Genomic DNA, 18,876 nt, shown 5'->3' on the forward strand with positions numbered 1-18,876 from the left:
GCGAACCAGAGCAGCGCACGGAAACGCCATTTTCCTTCCCACTGGAGCTATACCTATTTATCTACTTGGACTTTGATGTGCTTTCGAACTGCTAGGTTGGCAGGAGCAGGGACCGAGCAACGGGAACTCACCCCGTCACGGGGATTTGAACCGCCAACCTTCTGATCGGCAAGTCCTAGGCTCTGGTTTAACCCACAGTGCCACCCGCGTCCCAGCATAATTACTAGAGGTGACCATAAAAAGGTCATTGGATCCACTGTTGTAATTTTATTTAATTATTATTTGGATTTATATCCCACACATCACCCCATGGTCATAGGGATGGTTACATCGGTAGAGGTAAAAACAAATGAAAAACAATACATAAACATGAAATATTGAGAACCAACACACACATACATATATAGTCACATATTTTGTAAAACCTTTTTCTCTAAGACAAAGGAGTTGTGGAAGATTTAGAATTAAAATCTCAGTTTGTTCAAAGAATGAAAACTGGTTCCATAATTTTGCATCAATTTTCCGTCCATCAGTAGATAGTAGCTGCATATGCCTGTTTTGTTACTGTTCTTGAGTAATGAAATGAAATGTATATAGGAAGAAATATTATCCATCTTCTTTAACCATCATGAATCTTGCTTCAGATTGCATGAGCCACACTTCCTTAGTTTCATGGTTTACATACAGTAGTATTCAAGTTTTAGGAAACAATTCCTTTCTCTCCTGGTGGTGCAAAAATTGCAGGGCACCTTTTCCTCAGTGGAGTCTTCGAGCCAGTTTTTTTCTCTGAGAATGAAATAGTCCAGCCTCATGTGACGGTTCTGATTGCTCTAATACAGGGGTTTCCACACTGTGGTCCACAGACTGGGTGTCCTGGAAGAGAAATGCAGGCAGGGTACACCTAGGAAGGAGGAAGATCACTCAGTGTATCACTGAAGCTACAAAATTGCTTCCGTGCCCTCATCTAGGACACATATTCTTGGCCAGAGGAGCAAGTACAGTAGTTGCAGATCTCAGAACACACCAAGGTGACAGTGGAAGGGACAGGGTACAGAATGATTCCTGCAGCTCCCCAGAGAATGAAGAGATTGGTGGTGACATGTGACTCCTTACGAAGGGGTACAGAGGCAGCAGTGTTTGGAGGAATGACTGTTTCAGTTGTTTCTACACAAATACATGGAGTATGAGAAACAAGCGAGAAGAACTTGATCTCTGAATACAAGATGACAAATATGACCTAATAGGCATTACTAACACTTGGTGGAATGAAACTCATGACAGGAATGTAGGAATTGAGTGCAACCTGGGGAAAAAGTGATCAAACAGGAAGGGAGGAATAGCATTATATATAAAGGATGTGTACACTTGTGAAGAAATCTGTGACTTGAAGTATGGAAGGCAGATTGAGAGTATATGGATAACAATTGTAGGAGAGAGAAACGATAGTAACCTTACTATAGACCTCCAAACCACACTGAGGACCTGGATGATGCCTTCCTAGAGCAGATTAACAAACATTCAAAAAAGAAGAGATATAGTAGTCATGGGAGACTACAACTACCCCAATATATCTGACAAGAATATAAGGCACAACAAATTCCTCAGTTGTCTTGCTGTCAGTTTCCTTTCCCAGAAGGTGAAAGAAGCAACAAGGGGGTTCTCTTGGACCTAGTCCTCACCAACAGGGAGGAACTGATTTATTATACACAGACAAGGGAATTATTGGAGAACAAGTAAGGTCTCTGTGGACTGGCGGTGGGAAAATGTTGTCCCTGTCTTCAAACGGAGGAGAAGACCCAGGTAACTGTTGACCAGTCGGATTGACATTGATACCAGGAAAGGTCCCAGAACAGATAATTAAATATTCAATCTGTGAGCACTTAGGAAAAGATTGGAGAACTGGACCCAACTAACAAACTGAATTTCAATAGGGACAAATGTAAAGTTCTGTACTTAGGATGAAGAACCAGCTGCACAAATAAAAGATGAAGGGACACCTGGCTTGCCTGTAGTACATGTGAAAAGGATCTAGGGATCTTGGTAGGTCACAAGCTTAGCATGAGTCAACAGTGTGATGCAGCAGGGGTGGGGAAGCTAATGCTATATTCTAGGCTGCATCAACAGAAATATAGTGTCCAGATCAAGGGAAGTAATAGCCCTGCTCTATTCTACCTTGATCAGACCGCACTGGGATAGTAACGTGTCACAGTTCTGGGCAGCGCAATTTAAGGAAGATATTAACAAACTGGAACATGTGCAGAGGAGGGCAACCAAGATGATCAAGGGTCTGGAAACCAAGCTTTATGAGGAATGGTTGAGGTGGTTGGGTATGTTTAGCCTGGAAAAGAGGAGATATGATAGCCATCTTCAAATATCCAAAGGAGAATGGAGCAATCTTGTTTTCTTCTGCTCTGGAGGAAAGGATCCAAACCAACGGATTCACGTTACAACAAAGGGGATTCTGACTAAACAGGAAGAGCTTTCTGATGGTAAACTCTATTGTCCTCCCTAACAGTAATAGAATCATTGAATCTTAAGAAGGGACCCAAGAGTCATCTAGTCCAACCACCTGCAATGCAGTCTTCCTTGTGCATTTTTTGTTTTGTTCTTTTTTGTGCTATCAAGTACAAAGGCTATTTACCTCTGTTTGCTGTTTTGTACCCCTGACCTCATTCACTCATCTCCTTTCCTAATGCCATTTAGCAGCATAGAAATGTGCCTGTCTTCTTCTGTCTCAAGTATGGATACCTAAGCCAGACAAATGCCCACCTCTACACAAAAAGACCACAGCAGAGAAAGAGTGCCACATGGGTAAAATGTTTCTAGAATAAAATGCACTTCTTTCACTGATTTGGTACTTTTATATGAGGAGAGCAGTATAGACAAGATTATCTTTCCACTGCTTCAAAGCACTTGGGTTCAGAAGTTACTCTAGAGGCAATACAGTGGTACCTCGGGTTACATACGCTTCAGGTTACAGACTCTGCTAACACAGAAATAGTAACTTGGGTTAAGAACTTTGCTTCAGGATGAGAACAGAAATTGTGCTCCGGCGGCGCGGCAGCAGCAGGAGGCTCCATTAGCTAAAGTGGTGCTTCAGGTTAAGAATGGACCTCCGGAACGAATTACCGTAAGTACTTAACCCGAGGTACCACTGTAGTTACACATTTGCTCACTTTGTCTAGTTCTTCATCTTGTGGTGGAAAGAGCCTCGCTATTATGGCCACCCTCACTTCTATACTGTAATAGAGCTGCGGGAGATGCTTGAATATAGTAGAAATAAATAACTAGAATGAGTTGGGAGTTCAAGACATTTTGCTTCCTCTGAGAATGAATATGATGTGTCTGTCAGTTCCATATACAGAAGCTGCCTGGCCTGACAGTTAAGATTTTACATCAGCACTTGCAAAGGCTAGCTTAGGGGGCACACAGCAGACCAGAGTGTGCACAGAGCTCTGTTCTCCAGCACCACCCTCCATAAGAAGAGCCTGCTGCATCTGTCCAGGGGCCCATCTAGTCCAGGAGCCTGTTCTCACTGTGACCAAGCAGATGCCTGGGGGGAACCAGCTAGCTGAAGAGGAGCACTTTGCTCTTCCAAGGCTTCCATCATGGCTAGTACTGACTGATAGCCTTCTCCGTGAATTTGTCAAATCCTCTTTAAAAGCCATCTAAGCTGGTGGCTATCAGTTCGCCCTGCGGGAGCAAGTTCTGAAGAAGTACTTTATCTACCCTGAATTTTCCAACATTTCGCTTTGAGGCGCACGAGTTCTTTAGTTATGAGGGAGAAAAACTTTTCTCTATGCACCTTTTCCACGCCATGCATAATTTTATAAACTAATACGTTACTCACCTTTTCTCTAAACTAAAAAGTAAAAAATGCTGCAAGCTTTCTTCATAGGGGAATCGTTTCAAACTCTATCATTTTGGTTGCCCTTTTCTGAATCTTTACCAACTCTACAATATCCTTTTTCAGATGTGACAACCAGAACTGTAAACAGTATTCCAAATACGGTCACACCATAGAGGTGTATAATGGCATGATGATATCTGCAGTCTTATTTTCCGATTCCTTTCCTAACGATCCCTGGCATGGAATGTGCCTTTTTACACTCACCACAAACTGGAACAGTATCTTCATTGAGCTATTATGAGCGTTTATATGAAATTAAGATTTTTTTGCTCTGACATGCATCACTTTTCACTTGTTTATATTGAACTGCATTTTCTATTTCACCACCATTCAGTTGGGAGAGGGCTTTTTGAAGCTCTTTATGGTCTCTTTTAACAAATCTGAATAATTTAGTGTCATCAGCAAACTTTGCCACCTCACTGCTCTCCCCTAACTCTAGATTGTTTATGAACAAGTTAAAAAGCATAGGTTCCATTACTGAACCTTGTCCACTGATTCCTATTCATTGCTTCCCAAAACTTAACTTCTTATCCTCAAGAGGACCTCTCCTCTTATTCCTTGATTTAGAAGCTTACTTGGGAGTCTTGGTTAAAGTACTTTGTTGAAAGCTTTTTGAAAGTCCAGGTACAGTTGTCAACTGGACCACCTTTATCTACATGCTTGTTGACACTCTGAAAGAACTCTAATAAGTTCATAAGACAGAACTTGCCTTTGCAGAAACCAATGCTTCAATGCGGCTTGTTCTTCTATATGGTTGTTTATTTTATCTTTAACAATACTTTCCACCAGTTTTCCACAACAGACATTAGGTTAACTGGCCTTCCATTCCCAGGATCACCGCTCCCCAGGATCCATTTTTAAAGCTGGTGTTACACTTGCTACTTTCCAGTCCACAGATACAGAGGCTGAACCAAGGGACAATTTACATATTTTTGTTAGAAGACCAGCAATTTCACATTTGGTCTCAGGGTGAATGCCATGTGGACCCAGCAATTTTGTTAGTTTTTATTTTGTCCATTAAGCCTAGCACTAGCGACCTTAGTTCCCCAGATGCACCTCCTGCAAGGTTAGTTTGGGCACTGGGATCTGCCCTATATTTTCTGTCGGGAAGACAGATGCAAAGAATTCATTCAGCAGTCTCCTTATCCTCCTTTAGCATTCATTCGACTCCTTTGCCATTCAAAGGGAGTCGAATGACTGTTTTCCTCCACTGTTTCCTGTTATTTAAAGAACTTACTGTTGTTGGTTTTAATGGTCTTAGCAATATGTTCCTCAAATTCTTTCTTTCTTTTTAGCACCCCTTCCTGTGTGCTTGCACCTTTGTGTGTGCCAAAGTTTGTGTTCCTTTTTGTTCTCTTCAGTTATAGAAGACTTCAGATTTTTTTTTTTTACAGAAGTCTTCTTGCTTCTTAGAGCCCACCATGTAGGTACAAGTCAATTGTTATAAAATCTCTTATTCCTTGATTCTGTGTTTTGCTTTACTGCTTTTTTGGGGGGGAAATCTAGTTCATGTGCTTTCAAGTCTCGCCCTATTAGCTACCTTGTGGAGGTAGCATAACTTGGTTATGCTACTCACAATATGTTAACAATTGTTTTCACATCAGTGCGACTTAAATTGTGATTGCATAAACCTCTATGAACAGCAATATATACTTCTGTAAGGATTCTTCCAAAGAGTATTTCCTCTGCTCTCCAAATATTTTTAGGGTAGAAATTATAGTTTTTCCTCTTGGCCCTCTTTCCTACAGTGCCTGCGGCACTATAAGAAAATAGGGCAGGAGGAAGGATAGCACTTTGCTTACATTTTAACAGTAGGTAAAGTAGGTTGTAGTCAACATAGCAGTAGCGCTAAGGTAAATGTTCCATCAGTGCAACTTTCATCATGGAATGTTCTCTCCCTCTCCAGACGCACTACCTAAATCTACTATGGGTGTTCCCTCAAACCTCAAGCAGATTTGGAGATGGCATGGGGCACATATTGGGGGAAGACAGAGGGAAATCATAATAATTGAAAGAATAAAAAACTGAAGCAACTTATTTCATATTAGGAGCTAATGTGCCCTTGAATTTATTCCCTAGTGAATTTAATATTTCAGTAATGTAATCAAGAGCATCAGAAATAATGTTCTGACAATAAGAGCTGCTCGATAGTGGAACAGTATCCTTTGGGAGGTGGTGGACTCTCCTTGGAAGAGTCTGGATGGCCATCTTTCATGTATGAGTTTGTTGCGATTCCTGCATTGCAAGGCGTTGGAGTAGATAACCCTCAGGGTTTCTTCCAACTCTGTAAGCCTATGATCATCAAAATTCTTAGGTTGACATGACAGACCAAATGGAAATATGTGTGCCTAATACAGGTTTGGCAAGCAGTATACAGCTGGCATGTGGGTTCTCTTCAAAATTTCCACGGTGGTGCATTTCAAGATAAGATTGCAGCTTTTCTTAAACAAGTTTGTGTGTGAATTAGCTAAAACTTAGATTTTGTTGGATTTTTTCCTTAGTTGGTAGATCTTTCCAAATGTTTTAGGAGTCCTTTTGGTGGGTTACCAGCCAAATAGAACTACGTATAATGCAGCAAAGAGTTTGAGGGGCTAATTTCTAAGTAGGAAGAATGCCAATAGTTAGGTCTGAAATGAAGATTAAAGGCTATGCATTGTATTCTTTAACAGAGCTACGGATCTTATCAGTCCTTCAGAAGGTACAAGTTTTCATACTCTGCTGTGACCTTTAGTTCTTTAAAGAGTAATTACAGTGGTACCTCGGGTTACAGATTCCGCTAACCCAGAAATAGTACCTCGGGTTAAGAACTTTGCTTCAGGATGAGAACAGAAATTGTGCGGCGGCAGCAGGAGGCCCCATTAGCTAAAGTGGTACCTCAGGTTAAGAATAGTTTCAAGTTAAGAACGGACCTCCGGAACAAATTCAGTTCTTAACCCAAGGTACCACTGTACAACAATATTCAGTATCTAGTTCCTTCTGTACTTAGACAGAACAAATATTTCTAGATTGTTTAATCATGTTGTAGAATATCTTAACTGTCATTTTATCTTCTGTTGTGAAATATTTCCATGTTTTTATAGTGTAATTATCACTTTTGTACTTACATCAAACCCTACTTAATTCTTTCCTCCTAGCTGTATTTATAATATAGTTGAAAAATGTAATGTGCTAATTATGGAAGTATGTAGTTAGAATATCTTAATCCAATTTACAAATTGGATTGTCAGAATTGTAAAGGCATTTGGACTAAGAATTTCAAGAAAACAAGGAGGAGCCTTATCACACTAAAACTAGTTGTGTGGATTTTATTGTTTTATATTTTTGTACACCACTTCGAGGCTTCTTTTATAGTCAAGCTGTATATAATTTTTATGAAATAAATAAGATTTACGCTTGTACAAGACTTCCTTTCCATCTCCTCCCCTTCATCAAATATGCTTTGGGGGGTTCAAGTAGGTAACAAAATAAAACGGAAATGTGTTTAATATTGGATATCACTCAGAGAGATTAACCAGGGATTCTTATATGGAATTTATAGATGTGCTTGAGGGCAAATGTGGTTCAGTGGGTCAGGAACAATTTGCACAACTATCCTTGATCTAGCCCAGCCACTATGCTGTTTTAATCCTACCTTCTAGTTTTGCTTCTCGTTTTGGGCAGGGAAATTATATTTTGTTTTTGTGATGCTGTTCCGTTTGTATTTCCATTCCCCACATGCATTTTGTTGAGTGGTAGTGGATAAGAGTAAGGCATGGTTTAGGAAATGGATGGACACAGACCAAAAGCACAATGGGTTAGATTCAGAGGGGCAAATGAAACCTATTTGACCCAGAGGTCTACATTACCCTTTGTATAAAGCTTTGTTGTGACAAGTAAAATGAAATCTAAAAGATGTCCATCCATTTGAACAACCTCTTGCACAAACAGAAGTATGTGAACTGTTTACTGTTATGAACAGAATATTGTTATTGCACTTATGTCCTGGTAGTAGGCTTTCCATTGGCATGTGGCAAGTATAATGGTAGACTAGATCAGATCCACAAGTGTCTTATTACATTAACTCTTGTACACATACCCTCTTCTTTCTCATGACAGTTCTTTGATCGAACTCAACTTGTTCCTTATCTGTAAAAATGAACATCAAGCTGGGTCTATTTTAGCTGTATCAGAAGCAGCTGAAGTATAGCATAGTAAAGGTAAAGGTAAAGGGACCGCTGAAAGTCCAGTCGTACTTTCATTCAAACTCATAGAACAAGGAAAATATGTTCAATGATCTCCCATCCACTATCACACTGTAGCTCTTTTAGCTGTAATGGTGTGGTAGATCATACTGAATATAAAACTTAATATTTCAACTATTATACAACCAGCTTCCTTGGCTTGGGATAAGTGATTTCCCCCTTTTTATTTGAATCATAAAAGGAGTATTTCTATTGCATCCTGTTTGTTAGCTACCCATCTTAAACAAGGACACAACAAAAATGACTATAACTGTGCATGAACACTTTTTCTGTTGAACATATATATCTGCTCAAGGTGGGATTATATTACCAAGTCTCCCCCTCGAACAAAGAGAGTTGTTTTACTACACTAAATTTTTATGTAGAAATTTGATTTCCATCTATGGAGTCTCCACATTTCAGAGGTTTCAGCAGTAGATAGTGCTTTCCCCTTCACTTTGAATAATTTTTAAAACCTGAAGCAGGAAACACAGTAAAGTGGTAAGTAAAAAGGCAATAGCACAATTAGCTCAATACAGGCATGATTACAACTTCCATTAGACCTTGCTGTTTCTTTATCTACTGCTCTGTGTAGGTCAGTTGCTGCTCTATAGAACTAATTACAATGTCTATAAAAAGCTCACTTTGTCATTTCAGGGCCTCCTCCAGAAGCAGAAAGAATTGGAGACATGTTTTATTCCAAACATCATAAGCCAAGAGGATAATTTTATTTCACCATTTTAAAGAATTTGAAGTTCGATAAATGAATTTTTTTTGTGTTGGCACTTTATACTTACTACTGTAATTATGAACATATTGGTAAAATGTGAACTTTTGTTCATTTGAAGATGCTTGAATAAGTGATTATACATTTTGGAAGAAAGATGTATGTAGCAGGAAACAATACTGTAGCACGTGCTTTTGTTTACATGGAATATTTGTGTAGCTAATTTAAATTTTGTGTGTCCACTTAGGAATAAATTATTAGGCATTTGAATGCCATGGCTGTGTATGTTGCATTTTGTTTTCTCTTTTGTGTTTAAGTAATGGTTTTGTAATACTGCTGGGTGATAAGTGAAATCAAATTTTAAAATAATTTTGGGTGAAAACATCACTGTTAGCCAAAGCACCTCATATATTAAAACACACAGCCGCTTACTACAGGCATTGTGTCTAGAAGCGACCAGTAAAGCAGACTATTATACCACAAATAAAAACAGCTATTATAAAGGTGTACATTATAGAAAAACTAAATGATGTTCTACTTTCGCACATTAACAGTGACTATATTTAAGGAATGCTCATTGTGATTCTGAAGTTCCCGAATTAATTTGAGCCACGGTTCATTTCAATTTTTGTATTGAAGCAGACCATGCAAAATGATCTCATACCAATAAATAAATAAATCTGCACCTGCACCCAAAAATGTGTATTTGCAAATCACACACATTTAACTTGTGCATTCAGCTTTACACACTTACCAAAATTAAAAAAAAATAAAAATAAAAGAGCACAAGAGGGGGATGGGAAGGGGTAGCTCTGGGAATCCCACCTGCCACTGCACCCAATGTGTTTTGACTTTGCACAATTTTGGCTTTATGTGCTATCCCCAGAATGTAACCCTTGGGTAAGTTGTGTCACCTGTAGTGTACAGATATGTATGTCAATCTGAGCTAAACAACTGAATGTATATAAAAAGTTGCTTTTAAATGACTTGTTTTAATTTAGTGAATAAATAGCAGCAGGGATGGTGTTGGGAGTGAGCAAGTTACTGGAGATCAGTAAAATGGCGTGTGGTTATGTAGCATACAGGATCCAAGATGTTCTGAAATTTGCCCAAATGAGACTAGATCAGTTTCAAAGTCTGCCAACAAAGCAGGCTTTTGGGAATTTCACTTAATAATTACTAAGAGGTGGTAGCCATCAAGGTTTGATTTTCAGAAAAGTTACTTTCACTACATTTGCTTGCCAATGTTCCTATAACACGTAGGACCAAGTTGTGCTCATAGCTAAATACAAAGACAATATCAACTTTCTACTGAATACACTAAAGGCATATACTACTCATTACCAGATACAACCAAACCAAATGAAAGAGCAAGAAAAGCTGACAAGAAGTCCCTTCAATATTGAGCTACTGCAAAACAAGAGTTGCTACCATCAAGGGGACTTGTAAGCCTCATTTTCTCTGCACTGGGGGTAGCCAAAATGGTCCCCTCCAGAGGCTGTTTGATTATAACTCCCATCATTCTCAGCCAGCATAGCTAATGGTTAGTGATACTGGGAGTTGTAGTCCAGCAACATCTGGAGAGCGCTGCATTAGCTACCTCTGCTCTCCATCATTGCCATTGGAATTTCAAGTATTTATTTCTGCAAAATCGCAAACACATTCCAAAGTTGTTAACATAAAACAATTTTTCCAACCTGCCTGCCTTTGCATACCTATCAGTCATTTGGGGCCCACTACAGAAACATTTATATCCCTCTTTTCTCCAAAGAATGCAAGGTAGCATACATAATTATTCCTCACCTCACTCAGGCCAGTAAATATATTAATAAAACGCGCCAATGTACAAAATATCACAGCGACTCTACGAGGCAAGCTAGGCTGAGACAGCAATGAGTTCACTTGTGAGAGCTTCATAGATGTATGGATTTAAAGTGTTTCCATCAGCTCCTTAACCATTAGTACACAGTAGTTTTCTAATGCTTATAAAGCTTTCCTTCCAAACCGATGCAAAATATTCTTATTTCTGCAAGTGATTATTCATATGCCTGTTTAGTGATCCCATAAAATATAAAAATCAATACCTAAATAGACACACTCATTTTTTTCATCTCAGAGTTCTGCTCTACTATGAAGATTTTTCCAAAACATATCCAAATTCTTTATGCTCTGCTCATCTCTTCTTCCCTTTCGCTCCTACACCCCTCTAGTCACTCTGCCATAACTTCTACAGCAAAATTCAGCTGCTACCCACTATCTCTTTTAACATACTATGGATCCTCAGCTATAAACATCTTCCTAAATACCAGTTTAAACATAAGATGTCAAATGTTTCACCTTTCCCACTATCTTTCAGGCCATTCCACTTGAATCTTCCACCCTTGTGTCCAAATCTAAGATTTAGCCAGTAATGTTTGCTTTGCTCCATCCAACATATAAATATGTCTCCAAGGTTTTTTATCTTAACTACTAATTTAAAATTATAAAATCTGCTACTATTCCAGCATTCCATTCAAGTAAATATATAGCTTACTTTACTTTCAGTTGTTTAGATTCTTTTTGTTTTTATTGAACACCACTTCAGGTGACATTTTACGGTAGCTAACGTGGCATATAATTCAAAACATGAATTGTCTGCTAAAATATGCACACTGACGGTACAATATTGCATCACAATATGTTGCAGATGTCACACGTCTGAGGGGGAAGAGTCAATTTCATATACCACATAGAGTGCGAAGTTCTTATATACAGCATCTTATGATGCCTGTAACTACATCTCACAGCCTTGGAACCTTAGACAAAATCTCGTTGCAAATTCAGGGGCCCAGGATCACATATCGAGGCAAACTACACAAAAAGATTACACCATAAAGGCTGCAACTCCATGCAGAATATATTCTTAAAACCATTTATTTCAGTGCACTCCTAAACCTACAGTCACTACAGTACTTTTCTGCAACTGAGATTACTTTAAATACTGGTAAGGGGGGAAATGAGCTTTGGGCTTTAAATAGCAAATCTAACATATGTCATACCTTTCAGATTACTATAGACTTGATAGAGGAAGATCGCCCAAATGCTGTTTCCTGGAAACAGATGGTAAGACAAAATGCAACTTGATACTAGGTCTCTCATGGATGATTATTTTATTTTCAAAATGAACTGCATCCATTGGTTGTTCAGAGGTCTGTAACCAACAACCGGGATATTTGTAAAGTAACTAGAACTGCCTTAATAGCTGTATAAAGAATTTGTACAAAACTGTCAAAATATGTACACAACAGCTTTGATAAAGAAAAAGAGGTTTGAATACACTTTGCTTTAAAAATGAAGCCTTCACATATGCTTCAGGCAAACATTAAGTTTACATTAAAACAGACTTCAAGCTGGAAGTCTCAATTACACATAAAATACAAAAAGTACAAACTTAAAGTGTCAACAAACAAGTTAATTCACGTACAGTAAATGTTAAAAAATATATATTTATTTCAAACTTCAGGTGCTTCACCTGGTACAGGTCATCATGATTTAAATAAGACAGGAAAACAACTGAGATCAGAGACAGGAAATGTTTAGTTCAGAGAATAGAAACTGTTAATTCACTTTTTAAAACAGAAAAGTCCACAACAACGTATAAAAACATTTCAGCTTTGCTTAATTCTGTTTGGAATACAGCCGGGAAGAATCATAACTGACGTCCCAATTATTGGGAGATGAAGTCTGGTCCATATCCATGTTTTGGCTGTAGGCAGTCAGAAAGTAGTCCCCACCTTCTTGAATCTGGCTCGTAGGCATGGGATATGCTGCTCCCAGAAATGTCTGATGAGTGAGAACGTTAAAATGACTGAACTGATGGGGCACACTTAATTGTCTGTTATAACTCTGAAAGTAACTGAAAGGAACTTGTTGGACTGAACTGCTTCTCTCTCCTTCAATAGAGCATGTTGTAGAAACTGGAGTAACTGGTTGTATGTCTTGCATGTCAATTTTAGAAGTCTTTTCTGTCAGAAGACCTTGTCCTTCAGCAGGCAGCAGCATAACAGTTTGAGAGTTTTGCTTAGAATCTGTTCCATGAGATCCTTTGGTCTCTATCTGACAAACTTCCAAGTGGGAATCATACTTTGAGGCATCATTGCAAACTTCTATTTGTGATGCTTCATCCCCTGAATCCAAAGACATGTCCTCCTCATCCTTTTCATCGTTTTCTACAAGAACTACATTAAGAAGAGAAAAATCCTACTCTATTGAAATAAAAAACGTGTTTTAAAATACTACGCACTACTCACACAGTGTTAGGCTTCAGGTCTGAAAGTCGCATATCACTTAGGGGATGGGTCTTCTGGCATTTTTGTCACATACTCAACACACATTTAACCCTCTGGGTGAACGTCCGGATAGTCCGATGCTAAAAGCTTCCACGAAATGTGTTCATGCTTACTGTTGGGAAACCCCAACTTCCAGCTCCAAAGGATTTAATGTCAAAACAGCATCTAAAGTTATACAGTAGGTCAGTATGTGATACGAGAATTGCCCAACACAATTACTGACACCCTTACTGACTGCTACTTTTCCAAACCTCATCTCCACTAGTTTATCATAACCCTTCTACATTTCATGGGAACTTCTTGGATACCCCATCAGAAAAATTCTAAGCTTTAAGATGCCACACAGCACATTTTTCTTTCTAATGTTTAAACTGTGATTTGAACTTTGCTTCTTCCCATACTTTTTGGACCTTCAGTAAAAACATACTAAAATTCCCTCTATTTCTAGCTATCAATATTTGAGCAAAATTAATGATTATTACCTGATTGTCTTTCATGATCAATGGGGGAATGAGAGTTATGGTGTCCAACGAGACTTTTAAAGTTGTTCATGAAGCGATCTACTGTAGTAACCACTATTCCATTTTCAGCGTACGTTGCAAATGTTAACACATTCTTTTCTAAAAATAAAAAAACAAACGTGTTTCAACATATACTAATTTATGTATTAATTTTTTTAAAAAAGGACATGCTCAATAGTGGTTTTCTACCTGTCAGGAAGACAATGTGCCTCTGCCGTGCATTTTGAGCTTGAAGTCTTATGAGACAATCCAGGTCTGGAGGATTTCGAGTTTGAGAATCACAACTATGGTATGACAGAATCTCAACCAAGTGTTTCTCTTGATAGGTATTCAAGAGTGTCAGCAAGCTTGTGGCATTTCTATTCGTTCTGGAGAAAAAAGAGCGATGAAACTTCTTTATTCAAAAACATGAAAGCATAGACTTGGACTGGCAGGTAAGGGAAGGAGACAGTGAATCTATACTAGTGCAAGAAAAGCTTTTTTGAACATAAACCTTCTGATGATTTAAAAATGGAGACGGAATCAGCTTAATATACAGTAGGTATGAGAAACCTCTGGCTCACCAGATGTTACTCAACTCCAACTCCCATCATCCTTGGCTACCGGCAGTGCTGGTTGGAGTACTGTAATTCAGCAATATATGGAGGGCCAAAGTTCCCCCACCCTGATATTTCAAGAAGAGTTGAAATATGAAAAACTGTACAACCCCAAAGTGGAAATGGGCGGGTGGGGGGTAGTTTCTAAAACATGCACGGAAAATAGATGCACTACAAAGGTGACTGACAGAAAAAGACCATGGCAGTATTTCAGTAGAGATATTTTGAAAAGTAGTTAAATGCAAGTATTTTGTTATTCTAAAATATTTTAAATATCTGAAGACATAAGAAATAATACTTACCTGCCAAGTTCCTTCAATTTTTTCTGTATTTTACAGTGAACTTTCCATTGCCACTTCCCATGTGGAGTACTCAATGCTTCAAGGAACTTTAAAAAACTGTTAAGTTTATCTAGTTTTGAAAACAGAAAATAAAACGTGGTGATGGCAGCAAACTTAGCTTCAAAAGGGGATTAGACAGATGCAAACAGGATAAGTCTCATCAACGGCTACTAATCATCACGGCCAAATACTGGTTGCTGGGGAACAACAGTGGAAGAAGGTTATGGTCTTCATGCACAACTTGTAGGCTTCCAAGAAGACCTGGGTGGCCACTATGGTAAATGGTATTCTGGGCTAAACAGATTTTGGGTCTCATTCAGGACGGTTCCTCTAGTATTCTTACATTCTATAATTAAATTTAAACTTAGTTTTCTTTCTATTTAATCTTTCTACTTTTAAGCTATGTCAGAATTGAACTTTTTGGCAAGTTTGTTTCACCAAATGATTTCAGGAGCATGCTGAATATCATCAGAAACAAAATTTTATTGCTGCATCTGCAGTTACTTGGCTTTGTTCACTTAGTCATATCTGTATTTTGATTACTAAAATTTTGATTATTAAGAGAATTTTTATATTTCCATGCAGTAATTACTTTTAAAAACCCCAATATTTTAATAAAACAATGCATTGTTTAAAAAAACTTACAGACACTCTACAACTGCAGTACAAATGTTTCTCATTTTAGAAATTAAAAATTGAGCTTAATGGGGTACCATTTGATCCTTGGGAGAGTACTGTGGATTCACTAACGGCCCTCTTATTTATTTCACAGAATTTATAAACTGCTTTGCAGAGATAAGCTATCAAAGCAGTGTACCATAAGATAAAATACAAAAGATTAAAACTCAAAAACTCCAGCACACCCACCCACCCACCCACCCCACAGTGCTTTGCTTTAGCCATAGTGTAGTCTTATATTGGCTTCGGTGGTAGCCACAATTAAAACTAACCAAGATGTGAGAATTCAGCAATGGTAATAACAGCACTAATATAGATATCACACTACATTGCTTGTTAAACCAAGCAATAATAGAAGGGAGCGAGAACGCAAGTCTGCAGCGTACCACCTAATAATGATTAGGAAACCAGGAACATTTCATCTATGCTAGATCTTACTGTAGGGTGTTTTTGTTTGTTTTAAAGCAACAAAATTATGTTTATTTGTATACCTATAAACTGTATGCCCGTGAGTAAGGGGCTGTTTTGATTTTACTTCTGTACAGCACTTAGGATTTGAGGCAGTTATCACAGCTTCTAAGAGGCATCCAATGATGTCCACCTGATTGCACAATGGATTTCCATTTGGGAAGTGAGGAAAGGCTTCCCTTTACCTCATCATAATCCAACAGAGGAAACAACACCCCTCTAGAGCAGATTTTGGGGCCTCACAGGGGAGGAAGAGAAGAAGTCTAATTATGAGAGCAGGTGACTTTGAATGTCACGCTATATATGTAGCTGAGCAAGGCTTTCACCACTAACATTCTTTTAGCAACATAAGAAATCCTACCCTAAACACAATTCCACAGCAATATTTTGTAATAATAAAAGCTAATGAAGGTTTAAATTTTTTAAGGGAATCTCAAACTGGTGCTTTGCTACTTAGGCACCTAGAAATCATATTGGTAAATTAGGAATATGAAAATATTATTCAAACCCTGCCACTGACAACATTAAAAAAATAATCTTACCAATTGTGACAGACTCTGGATTGAGAACAGATTCATCAGAGACAAGGATGCCACCAGAAACAAATAAATCATTGAAAGTATGATTTTTCAAATCATCCAAACTGTCAACACCAGCAAAATCGACACACGGAAGCCTCTTCAAAGCTACTAAACACGGTATCTATTCAAAGAAGGTATGTGGTTAGAATAATATAACAGTATAATGCGATTAAATTAAGACACAATATATGTTGGCTACTGCTCTTCCCTGCTTTTGTGACTATAATGTATCATTGTAGCATATGCATACCAATAAATGAATTAATTTTTACTAATTAAGGCATTTGGATGTGCCCAGAGCAACAATGAATTATCGAACACCACCTAAATGTACTGATTATGAATTTTACATACCTTATGAATTATACTGTGAATATCTTCATTTTGAATGACTATTAGCAATTTATCCACATCGGTTCTCCCTCTCAAGAATTGCTCAGGATGGCACTCTGTATTACCTAATTTAGTAAGATATGCCTAAAACCAGCAAGCACAGGTGTTAAACCAAGACATTTCATTTAAAACCTCCAGTGAACAATATAATAAGTTACTAAGAAACTTAAAGTGCTAAACAGGCAGGTACAAGACTTTACTAAAATGGCATGCTTGTTATATACAGAATGTAATTGTTATATTAATCATTATATAATCAACAAGCATTTTCCCGACTTGCACCATTCTTTGCAATAGGAAGAGTCAAGAAAAATGTACCATGCCTTAAATCTGTATAAAAAGGAAACCATTTATCAGCTGTTTTAACTACAAATGTTCATTACTTTGGTTTTGCTGCCCCCAACCCCCCACCGTTCTGGCATGGTCCTAGAGCCCTCCCACCTCCATCCACAAGCTGGGAAATTGCTAACCAGACTTTGGGGAAGGAGGTGGGAGGACTCTAGGACCTTGTCAGAAGCCTCCTTTCCAAAGCCCAGGTCCTCGCTTACCCGGCTTTGGGAAGGCAGCACAAGAGTTGCCAAGGGCTGCCAAAAAAGGCCTTAAGGGTCATGTATTAGACGGCCCTGATCCAGACTAAGTCACACTTAGAGTATACCTGTTGAAATTAATGGGAACTTAAGACAGTCTAGCATTTATTTCAACAGGTCTCCTATGAGAATGACAGCCTGGACCCAACCCTATTATCTATGCTGCTACTATGCTCATATGAAATAATATTGGCTTGAGTATTTTAAAAAATCGCTATAGTTTTATATGGCCCCTTGATTATAATCCCAATGTGGTTTACAAGAAGAAGAAAGCATAAATGTTATCTCCTGAAATATTATGATAAAGAAACATATGGGAAATATACATACTTTTATTTCTTTACAAAGTGCATTCTCTTGTTTTTCATGAATGTAGAATTTCATAACATTCTTTTGGACATCTTTAATAATTTTGAAGATGCGTTTGAAAAAACCCTCCTCAAATGATATCTGGTTTATCATAGCACTGATGTCAGGCGGGGTTGCAAGGTTATCTGTAGACGTTGGAATCTTATCCGGATGGTGCACAGGGTCAGCAGTAGACACATTTGGATTAGCTGGCGATTTCACTTCTATGTTGGTGTTCACAGAACTCTGTTTTTTTCCTGTGTCCAAGATCGCTAAATGATTCTGCTCATTAATGCTTGAATCTTCCTCCAATTTGTTATATGGTGGTTCTGGAAAATGCTCTATGTCAAAACCACTTGGAAGAGCTACTGGCTCTTCTGATGGCAAATGTAATCCAGTGTCCGTAACTGAATCGCTTACTGGTCCAGGACTTCTAGTAAACGGGGCACTGTGGATAGCATACGAAGATGACGATGCAACGACATTGCTGAGCTGTTCACTCAGGTTCTCTATGTATTCCTGGACAGCAATATCTGATGCCTGTAAGCATATATATTCAGAAAGTCTTATTACCTTCTCCTGGGCTGAAAGGACAGGTCTGGGTATTGCACTGACATACATAATATTCTTCTGCTTCAAAATCTTCTGAATCTTTTTGGTAAAGAGATTGTATTCCTCCAATATTGCTGTTTCTATTATTCCAGTTATGGAGTGCTTATTTGGCAAAAAGTGTTCTGTCTCAAGTTCACACCGATCTTCAAAATTCTCTTCACCTGTGTGTACTCCCTCTTCTATTCTTCCCCTCTTTGTGTCTGTAAATGCAGAGTATTCAAACTGATGATCAGAACTTTTTCTTTTTTTTACTCGGGGGTCATCTACAGAAGCATCCTTTGGTGGTGGACAAGCAAGTAATTCTTCTCGAGATTTCAAGCCTATATAGGAAGAGTCATTACTTATTATTCATGAAGCATTAAGAGTAAGTATCTATGCCATCAACAGCAATGAATTCGGTCAAACTGCATTTAATTGATAAAATGCCAAGAAAAAAATTCAGTACAGTGGTACCTTGGTTGTCGAATTTAATCCGTTCCAGAAGACCATTTGACTTCCGAAACGTTCGAAAACTGAGGCACAATGGGCGGTCAGCAAATTCCATTCAGAAAATGGAGGAACGCCCC

The 18,876-nt window shown here is 38.3% G+C and overlaps 2 protein-coding genes and 1 long non-coding RNA gene across 11 annotated transcripts in view; 2 read left to right on the forward strand and 1 right to left on the reverse strand.

The window, feature by feature from the left end:
- Positions 1 to 9,132, forward strand: part of CCDC66 (coiled-coil domain containing 66) — a 43,391-nt gene extending 34,259 nt beyond the window's left edge. For all 3 annotated transcript variants that reach the window (XM_082209366.1, XM_082209364.1, XM_082209365.1), the window contains one exon: positions 8,788 to 9,132. In XM_082209366.1, coding sequence (XP_082065492.1) covers positions 8,788 to 8,874 — 87 coding nt within the window. In that variant the 3' untranslated portion in view covers positions 8,875 to 9,132. The remainder of the gene's footprint in view (positions 1 to 8,787) is intronic.
- Positions 1 to 18,876, forward strand: part of LOC309525531 — a 382,776-nt gene that overhangs the window by 298,400 nt on the left and 65,500 nt on the right. The gene's annotated exons all lie outside the window — the stretch shown is intronic.
- The window catches only part of TASOR (transcription activation suppressor), a 68,963-nt gene that overhangs the window by 7,121 nt on the left and 42,966 nt on the right, over positions 1 to 18,876 (reverse strand). For 3 of the 7 annotated variants that reach the window (XM_082209188.1, XM_082209190.1, XM_082209189.1), the window contains 7 exons: positions 17,681 to 18,630; positions 16,725 to 16,847; positions 16,332 to 16,491; positions 14,605 to 14,713; positions 13,896 to 14,074; positions 13,668 to 13,805; positions 11,990 to 13,074 (listed from right to left, as the gene is read on the reverse strand). In XM_082209188.1, the coding sequence (XP_082065314.1) occupies positions 12,515 to 13,074; positions 13,668 to 13,805; positions 13,896 to 14,074; positions 14,605 to 14,713; positions 16,332 to 16,491; positions 16,725 to 16,847; positions 17,681 to 18,630 (2,219 nt within the window). In that variant the 3' untranslated portion in view covers positions 11,990 to 12,514. Of the gene's footprint in view, positions 1 to 199; positions 874 to 11,989; positions 13,075 to 13,146; positions 13,351 to 13,667; positions 13,806 to 13,895; positions 14,075 to 14,604; positions 14,714 to 16,331; positions 16,492 to 16,724; positions 16,848 to 17,680; positions 18,631 to 18,876 lie in introns of those variants that run through there. The other 4 variants (XR_014216001.1, XR_014216002.1, XR_014216003.1 and 1 more) reach the window with 3 other exon arrangements.

Source organism: Podarcis vaucheri, assembly GCF_965113315.1.
Source record: "Podarcis vaucheri genome assembly, chromosome: 2".
Classification (NCBI taxonomy): domain Eukaryota; kingdom Metazoa; phylum Chordata; class Lepidosauria; order Squamata; family Lacertidae; genus Podarcis; species Podarcis vaucheri.